This window comes from Brachyistius frenatus, unplaced genomic scaffold (genome assembly GCF_029030835.1).
Source record: "Brachyistius frenatus isolate BFR_SWC_R1_liver_20210118 unplaced genomic scaffold, ASM2903083v1 Contig_48, whole genome shotgun sequence".
NCBI lineage: Eukaryota > Metazoa > Chordata > Actinopteri > Embiotocidae > Brachyistius > Brachyistius frenatus.
In genome coordinates this window covers 2,989,710-2,999,897 of record NW_027210647.1, presented here as the reverse complement: position 1 = coordinate 2,999,897, position 10,188 = coordinate 2,989,710, and the positions used below count along the sequence as shown (strand labels likewise).

General features: G+C 36.4%; 1 protein-coding gene across 1 annotated transcript; it reads left to right on the top strand.

Annotated features, from left to right (window-relative positions):
• Window positions 1-201: 201 nt before the first annotated feature.
• On the top strand, window positions 202-6,038 carry LOC138623943 (carcinoembryonic antigen-related cell adhesion molecule 5-like; the record flags this gene model as incomplete). Its single annotated transcript, XM_069703745.1, has 7 exons — window positions 202-526; window positions 628-894; window positions 1,979-2,254; window positions 2,426-2,617; window positions 3,471-3,527; window positions 3,644-3,681; window positions 4,826-6,038. Coding segments are annotated over 7 exons (1,374 nt in total), but the record flags the coding sequence as incomplete, so codon positions are not given.
• Between the last annotated feature and the right edge of the window lie 4,150 nt (window positions 6,039-10,188).

Genomic DNA, 10,188 nt, shown 5'->3' with positions numbered 1-10,188 from the left:
ATCTCAAATTGAATGGATGGAGACACACTCTGTTCGGGCAATCACGTCTCAAGTCCACATTTTGCAAATATATGTATGCTGTATGTGGAGCTTAAACCATGAATGTTAAGCCAATTTTGCTCATTATTGTATCAGTAAAATCTGATTTATTCCCAGTGTCTTCATCACTTCCCACTATTACACAATGTCCCTTTTCTTTAGGCGGTGGTAAGTAAAAAACACATTGTTAGATACAAGATACCCACAGCGTGTGTTGCCAACGTTGTGTTGACTTCAAACACCACAGATGTGGTTGAGTTCAACAGTTCTGTCAGTCTGTCCTGCTCCTCCTCTGGATCCTCCCTCTCTTTCCTCTGGCTGAACAGCAGCTCTGAGGTTACAGAAAGTGACAGAGTTCAGCTCACTGATGGAGGCTCCACACTCACTATAGTCAATGTGACCCGCTATGACCAGGGACCATTGGAGTGTCATGTGTTTAATCCTGTCAGTAATAGCACCAGTGAACCAGTAAACCTCTCCATCAGCTGTGAGTTACTCAGCTACATGCTCAGTGATTTATCTGACAACATCTGCATGCAAACATTAGAGAGCCACATCTTATTTTTGTGTTGTTTCCTCTAAACTCAGTTGGACCAGAAAATATAAATTTGATGGTATCTCCATCAGAAGCACACTTTGAAGAAGGATCCAACATCAGCCTGATCTGCTCAGCTGTCTCTAGACCCCCTGCTCTGTTTTACTGCTTTCTGAATGGAGTCCTGCTGTCTGATACTGGACCAGAGCTCAGACTCATGAACATTCAGATGAGTCAAAGTGGAAACTACAGCTGTCAGGCCTTTAATAACAAAACTCTGAGATATCAGACATCTGAACCTTCAGCTTTCTCTGTGCTGAGTAAGTTAAAATTAAGAGATTTTGAGGATGTAGCATTGATGTGTCGAAGAGCTGTCATTTAAGTGTATGTGCACAGAATAATTATCTCAAATTAGTGGCAGTTACCATTAAATTGTAACTGTGGTAAAATAACCAATTTAAAAACATCAAACGGCTTTGAATTTAACATTAGATTACTTGAATTTTCAGTTCCAATCTTGGTTAGCTGATGGACATAACGAACATAGATTGCATATAAAAGTGGACGAAGCTTCCGGGTAAAAAAAACAATCAGTTCAATGTAGAAGTGCCTTAAGCTGCAACATGACTGATTGCCACTAGACGTTGGCTCCAGTAAGTTTCTGGCTCCATAGACTCCCATTCAGCTTCTCATCAAATTTGAAGTCTACATTTTTTCCAGAAGTAATTTTGGTGTTTCTAGCTACAGTTGCTCCTTCTTATTAGTTTTCTGGCCATTGATCTGAAAACAATCCTGTTGTTAATTAGAGAATAAGCCTCAAAAAGCTGTGTTTTTGGGGGTGTGTCTGTTTGATTGACAGGCCTGTGGTGCAGTCAGGTTACAGCTATCAGTGGGCAGGAAGTAGTATCGCCGGGTCTCCAATCAGATCAAGTCAGATCCACATAATCACAAGGTGCTTCAGTTAGGTTTAAGAAAATATCTCTAAGTTGAATATGTCACTTGCTTTCTCTTGGACTCATAACACCAGTCTTCTGGGTGAAAGTTTGTGTTTGATTCTTCTAACCACCTTCGACCTACTTGCAGACTTTCTACTCCATCACATGACTTCCTTCTTCAAAAACCTAGTCTCAAAAGTAGGAATCTCCAAGAATTTAAACTGTTCTTGTGAAACTAACAGGTTTAGTGCTATGGACCAATTTAGCGATTGCACATGGACACTGGTTTGTAGAGCCCAGAACAGCTGAAAGGAGAGTGAATGTTGTAAATGTGTCTCAGAACGGTACGTATCAGATGTGTAGCCTAAATAGGAGACTGTTTGCTAACTTAAACAAGGGTTATGTATCAGTGTTTAGTTTCTGTTCTGGATTTTTTTTCATTGCAACACCCTTTATCTTTTACCAACAGAGAGAATATCAGGAGCTTCAGTCACACCATCAACAAACCTGACAGTTGAGGGGACTTCTGTCAACTTAACCTGTGATGCTGCCGCCTCTATCTTTACCAGAGAGTGGAGAGTGAAGCATGAATCTGACGGGATCCGGGATGACAACTTTATACTTTACGACAACAACAGAGTGTTGTCTTTACTCAGTCTGAATAAAACAGACAGTGGAGAATATTTCTGTAAAATCAGCAACCCAGTCAGCAGCGATGAAGCTAGCTACAAACTGGTTGTTAAATGTAAGTAACATGATCTTGAGTTTACATTTCCTGTTCTCTCATAGTTTGACAAAATATTGAGCCATAAATGACAATAGATCACTGAAACATTTTGTTGTTTTGTTCAGGCAGTGGACTGGGATAAAAAAAACATTATTTGTGTGCTGTAAAAAATATTTCTCCTTTTTTCAGATGGACCAGAAAATGTTCAAATCACAGGTCAAAGTGAGATATACGTGAAAGACAACATCAAAATGATTTGCTCCTCTGAGTCCGTGCCGTCTGCCACTTACACCTGGATGTTGAATGGGAAAGTGATAAACAACAATTCAGCTGAGTTCTTTAAAGACGAGGTGGAACTTTCTGACAGAGGCAACTACACCTGTAAAGCACGGAATAGTGTAACGGAGAGAGAATCATTGGTGGTGCATCAACTGTCTGTAACAGGTACCTAGATTGAAGATATTGTTCATACTCTTGGATATTGTGGTCTACGTATAGTATTACCATGAATAATTTAAAGAGTAAAAGGCTTCCTGAAGTTTTTCCCTCCAGATCTTTCCTACCAACTAAATACGGAAGATTTAGTTTAAGCTCATGAGACAACAGTCGTTTGAAATGCAAATCTTCACTTAATTTAGCAAAAAATTTACCTGAGGAAAGATGCTTGCTTCACAGTGGATCCACCTTCTGCCAAACACAGGCTTCTCCAGCCAAAGGAGATATCAGTACTGTAATCTGAAGTGAACACTGAAATCTAGCCAAATATGAACTCACAAAAAGAAATAAATTATTAGATGCTTTTGAGATAATGAAACTGTCTGTTTAAAAAAAAAAAGAGTTTTCTTATTTATACCTTCCCAGACGAGATATGCCCATGTCCTGCTGGCTGCATCGCTGGAATAGTCGTTGCAGTTGCAGTCATTGTTGCTCTCGTTGTTGCAGCAGTGTGCTACATGTATCAAAAAAAGTAAGTGGAAAATAACTTTGAAATTCAGCCAGGCAAACATTCTTTTTTCAAATGAATTGATAATCACAACAATGGTAAAACTTTATTTCAAGAATTCAGCGGTGTAACTAAACATCAATGACAGGTTGATGTGCAACAAAAGGTCACTTGGCTGTGTGCAGCTTTTGGTAGTTCGAAAATATACATTATCTGTGTAGTTCTAATCCTTCGTCTTAGACTCCGAATGTCTGTGTAGTGCTTAATTTGCTTGTTGACGACTCATTATTTATTTAAACAGCAAACGTATGAAGCCATCATCCAATGGGAACACCTCCACCGTAACGGGTAAGTGTGTGTTGGTACATGCGAATGTGTGTTGGGTATATTTGTTGGTGCATTTGTACATTATTATTCACCCCTTTGATTAAACTTTAAGAATTCTTTATTTCTTGTTTTTAAAGGAGGTGCAGGCCAGGACAATGCAGCATTCTCAAATCAGGTACAAATTATCAGTCCCTCTACATATACTCAAATATGTAGTCATGAGACATCAGTTAACCATAATGCAAGACTTACATACAGTACTATCCACATACACACACAATCTTATACTGCACAGTACGGTTAAGCACAACATGTGCCTTTGTGCAGTATTAAAAGTAAATCCATAATTTCAATAAATGTCAAATAAATATGCATGAGATACTGAAATTATGCTCCCCATAGATGTTTTTTTTCAAACAATCTATTTTGTGAGATTCTTTTTGTAGTGGCTAATGTGTTTTAGCGGCTAATCTGTGATCAGGATTGTCTGGGCTGATCCACAGAGACTCCCCTCCCCCATCTGTCAAACTCATCTTCTGTTTACCAGTGTGCTCAAGATCAGACTTTGAACCAGGAAGAAAATATACAGTTAATACAATGGAATACAAGTTTATAAGTGTATTAACCCCACATTGCAGCTTGATGCAACTTTTTTTATTTCTTGTATACAGGGTTCCCAGGGGTCAGGGAATTTCAGGGAATGTCAGGGTATTAAAAAAAAAAAAAAAAAAAAAAAAAAAAAGTTTCCAGAAAGGAAAAGTCAGGGAATTTAATTTTTTTTTTTTTTTTGGCCAAGTCATGGAATATAAGGGAATTTTGTTTGCATGTTTAGATTTTAGTTACCATTTATCAAAATGTAATATTTTTCCATATATGTAGCTATAAAGTTGGTTACCTAGTTATAGTCAATGTGTATGTTTGGTGGCATTAGTGGTTACTGACAGACATTGAAAATGTAGCTTATTAGGTTGTGAGCTAATTACCAATATTGTTAGATAAAGTCTTTTCCTCTGCATCAGGCATTTAGACATGCATTTCATGTATTTCAATATCGGTGCAACCAGAGAGGCATGCGTCAACCTGTTTTTAACAGAAATGTTGCTGTTTCTTGTCTACTCACCACCACGGCTTTTTTTCTGTTCATTATAGGTCAGGGAACAGTCAGGGAATATGACATAGAGTGGGAACCCTATTCATATTTTGTTTATTGTGATTTTATTTTAAACCAAAGTTAGATTGCATAGAATTGAGATGATGAAATCTGCTGAACTTTACTGAAAACAGTTGTCTAATATCTTTCTCTTCTTCTTATTGTCAAGGAGCTGAACTATGCAGATATCAATTTTTCCCAGAACAGAGGTGGTGGGTCAGCCCAGCTGGATTCACAGAATGCCTCTACAGACTATGCTCAGGTCAGAATAAACAGGAGTCGTCCTGCAGCATCATCCCCCCCTTCGTATGATGTGCACTTGCAGCGAGTGAGGAGGCCAGCTCCTCAACCTGATGCACAAATGTACTCTCAGATCCGCAAAAACTGATCGCTTTAGAAATGATGGATCCTGGTAAGACTGGGGGCCAAAAGCAGCAGATATGAAGAGACAGCTGCACTTCCCTCTCAGCGCCTTTATGGCAGAATGATTTGGACCTCAGTTTACCTTGTCAAAGCACTTTATCAGTGGTTAATAATCAACCAGCGCCGACAATTATTGCCATGATTGATATCAGAAGGCACATTGTTTCCCAGTTTGCTGGCATGCTTTTAGTAGTTTTCCTGTCTCTATGTGTACAGGACATTAGTATTCTCTTTGTGATTCAGTTGTTTGCTTGGTCTTAATGTTTGTCACAGGTCTGATGTGATATTTCACTCCACATGTAAACTGTGTGAGATTCCAGTTTGCAGCTTTTCAGTTATAGATTAACTCTGATATTTATTTAACATTTTAGAAAATTTTAAATTTTTGACTGAGATTAGTTACACCAGTTTGATGCAGTATATAGTAATATTCGTTTAATTTATATTGTGAGGACATGGATTTTCCTGGACACTACTGGACATGAGTGGAGATTGTTGATTTGTCATTATGAAAGGGAGCTCTAATCATCTTTCGGCTGTCGAAAGATTAACGTTAAATTTAACTTTATCATCCCACAAAAGAAAGGTCTGGAGTCTCAATAATTGGCCATGCATGTAGAAATACATAAAATATTTTTTAGTTCTACTCAGAACCACAGAGGAAACAATAGATGACAAACAAAGTTAGAAGAGTCCAGTGGTTATTTGATGGATATCTACAAGCACAAAAAAAAAAAAAAATCCTGTAAGTCTTAAGTTCATCCAGCAGATATGCGGAAACTGAACTTAATAAGAACCCGTTTACAGTAAAGTCCGAAATGGTTATGATAAGATAAGGAGCTTCCTCTGTCCACAAATTTCAATAGTTGTAATAGAAAAAGGATGATAGTTTACATGACCACACACACTAATTGTACACAGTTAAATTAAGTTAAATTGATAAATATGATCAATTACGTATCAATACATAATAATTAATTTATATCATAATCACTTGTTTATTTATACATATCATGACAGTACAATCAATCATATATTAAGACATATTCAAATTAAATGTAAATGTCTTATTTTTATGACATTTGTCCTCTATAATATTTCTAAGGCATTTGGTACTGTTGTTGCATTGCCTTTTCTTTTCTTTTTCTTTTTTTTTTTTTTTTACAAAAAGGTTCTCTGTTCCATAAAGCAGAACACACTACTTGAAAGGGTTTATTTAGTTTGATTCAAGAGAGTTGCAACATGACACAGGTGTATTTAAGCAGAGGGACTTCAGTAAACATCTAAAGCCAGGTTTCTGATTAACCTCATTAGATCAACAACATACTCTTTTGTTAAAACTGTTGACCACCATCATAGTAATCTATTGTTAACAAACTCATGGTTCAGTGTTGCACAACGCATTTATTGAATCATATTTTATACACAAGCTCTTGGATATGGATCTTTTGTCCAGCTTTCCCTTCCCCCCCCCAGTTACTCATTACTAAAGATCAAAGTCCCTCTGTGTTGTTCACACGGCTGGCTTTTCCTGCGTTGAAAGGAAATATTGTTTTTAAAATGTAACTTTTTCAAACATTGTGTTTTATCATTACTTCTTTCCCACTGAACTCTGTCAACTCTTCATTTTTGTTTTACTATTCAACCAATGAATATAACTTATTAATAATAATTGTAATTAATAATAATGATGATAATAATAATTAATAATCTGATTGTTTTATTCAAATTAGTAATTTTTTTGTTTTGTTTTTGTTACTGGAGTTTGCAGAGCACATTCTGTTATTTGTGCATTTGCAAACATTGCACATGCACACATACCACAAAGTTCTCTTTTTTTCTTGTGTATACAAGTCTCAGTCCACAATAGTTTGTTTCTGTTATTTGAAATCCAGTAAATAGCAAACAGTGTGTCTTTTAAACAATGATAACACCCAGGCAGGAAATAAGTAAAATGCTTCTCTTTGCTCTCTGTAGTAACTGACCATGTCTTTATTAGAACATGCAAACTGGTCTAGCTTGATTTCATGCTTGTTTTCTTTGTGTAAGAAATGAAATACAAGGAGAAATAAAAACAAACAAACAGCTGTGAATGAATAAAGGAGGAAGGAGTTGTAGGCAGTATGCTAAATTAAATACATTTTCCAAGAATGGCACACCCTTTAAATTGCAGTAATAAATTCAAAGTTCAATGTGAAAAGACATGTTGCTGTGCGTACCTAATGTCATCACAGCAATAGAAATTACTCCAATAAAAGTGCTGTAAATGTACTATGTTAATGAATAAATGACAGAAGTTACAAAATATACTATTCTTCCGTGATGCTTTTACTCCCATTTAAAAGAAGACCTCTCCTAACAGACAGATTAGCGGCTGCACAGATAAACTTTTATTCTTTGTCTTTGACGTCTTTCACCAGGAGAGCCCCATCTGTTTGGACACAGACATTATTTACTGACTTATCATAGTGTGTGACAGCTGGGAAGACTCATCTCTCACAAGTCATAGTAAACCTTTAACTTAATAAAAACGTAATATTACAGAAATAAATATTGTTATAGTCAGGTAATTTTATCAGACGTACTTTACTATCTTGCTCACCGTCTAGCTTTCATGTAAAGGGACACAAAAGTTACATTCCTGTCGCTAAGTAAATACCTACCTACCTACCTACCTAAATAATGTCTCTGTTTAATGATCACACAAAGGACAAGAAAAGAGAAAGAACATATTGTCATGTTTGAACGAGATTTGCTTGAGCTGCTTCATACCAACCTGTTGCTAGGCTGCTGTAGTAACTACAATTCATTAAACACAGGCTCTATTTAGAGGAGGAGGAGGAGGAGGACTCTACAACTAATGATAAACTCCAGTCTGACGGCGCCATCTAGTGCTACATGCGGTGCTCTGCCCAAACTGACAACAATTGTGCAGATTTAGCACAGCTCTTTCTACATGTTGTGTCGGTGCTTTAGACTCATCATACATTAATGGAATTTATAATAACCCTAAACAAACAAATAAACTGCCACATCATCCCACAACTTGTAAAGCTCACATAAACAAACTCAACCTTCACACTTCACACATTATTTTGGAAATCTTCCATTGTTATGGATAATATTTCATTTAATTACCAAGTAAACAAGATGATGCAATGTTTATTACCATAGTCATACATTTTGAAAATAACTTCCTCCTCTGGTGATCTTAAATAAGACGGACTGTAAACCCACAGTGGAGTCACACCTGAGGAGTGTTCCTGTGATATTCTACTGGAAGAAACTTTACTGTGTTCTGCTGGTGGCACTAATGGGTGGGAACACTTCATTTCCTGACTGCAGAAGTAATTCTGATACAAAAATCTTGTACATGAGCAGATAGATACTAAATACTTTTAATTAAATACTTAATCTATCCATATTCGATAATCCTGACCACCCTCTCCACCACCTGCTGCAGGGACAGCGGAGCACTTTCTCCAATAGACTCCTCCAGCTCCGCTGTCACAAGGACAGATACAGGAGATCATTCCTGCCCATTGCAATAAGATTGTACAATAACTCACCTCTGGCCAAATCAATCACCCAACAATAACAACGTTGGTTGTTTGTTTTCTTGTTTGTTTAAATCCTTGCACTATTGTTTAGTTAGTTTAATTTAATTTAATATTATTCTATTTTATTGTATATATTGTGTATTTTTATATTTAATATTTTTTTACTGTGTTGTTTTATTGCTTTTCCTGTATCTATAATGCTGCTGTAGTGAAAAAAAATTCCCCTTGTGGGATTAATAAAGTAACTATCTATTTATCTATCTAGATGGTCTGGTGTGATGGTAATTAAGTTGATGATTGGATGGCTAATGTGATTATAGAGGCTCAAAAATATTGTCCTTGTTAATATTAATATATTGTTACGTTTTCTTATTCTGCTAACATACTGAATGTGCCCTACATATGTAGTATACTACTGTATTTGAGGATTATAACTCCGGATTTACGGATCTTTGTAATAATTTCACAAGGCCTGTAAAATTGCACCCATAGGTAATAACAAATAAGAAAAAAGCCAGCAGGAGGGCTGAAAAAAAAGTTCCACTCGTAATTCAAAAACAACCACAGAATTAATCATATTTCATCTAACAGTTAAAAAATGAAAAAGGATGACTTGCTTCTTTTTAAATATAAACTATTTTTACACGTCTGGTAATGCAGCTTTTTTTTTTTTTTCATTTGTGCTTAGAAAGCACATCAGAAAACAGTCTTTACTTCCTTCATGGGCATTGAAACCCAGATAAGAGAGTAAAACATTTACAAATCATGTGTCCTCTTCACATGTCTGATCTTATTCTTATTTGACATTGAAGCCTGATGATTCCTTGGTTTTGTGCTTGTTTATGGTGCATGCTGTCATCGTGACCTCACCATTAAAAAAAAAATACAGAGCAACAGTATTTTCAATGCACTGAAAATACTTTTCACCCATTCTACACGCGTAGAGTAAAATGTTGCGAGCTATGGGCTCGCTGCTCTGAATTCCATAACTAAGACTCTAGTGCCTCAGAAGTCAGCTTTCATCACAGCCTGATAATGCTTCCGGAAATTGTGTTTTACTAGAGTAACATTTACATAAAATTGATGTCTCTAATTATTGCATAACCGTTTGCTCATTGATAAGCCTGTTCTCGGTTACGTCCTCGCCATTCAAAACTCTGCATAATTAAGCTTTGTTTAACTGCTGAATAGAGATTTTTGTGGAGTCAAATGTGAAAATAAAACCTCTGACTCACTAACACTGCACACCTGAGGTTCGTGACTCACCTGTGCCTCCCCAGCCTTTCTGAAACTGAACAAATATGACAGATAAGAGAATCGCACAGAGAAAACTGAGGGAGACTGAAGATTTTCATGTGTTATGCTTCCACTGTTATCTTATGTGACTTAACAATAGTATCTGTTCCCTTTGTTGCTTTTGTTTTTTTGTTTCTCTTTTATGGATGAATCACCAGCGGTGGTTAATTTGGAATGTGGAAACAAAAGTAGAAACGGATTTAAAACATTTATTCATGTAAAGGAATAGAGTTGTATATTTTTCTGTAGAAAC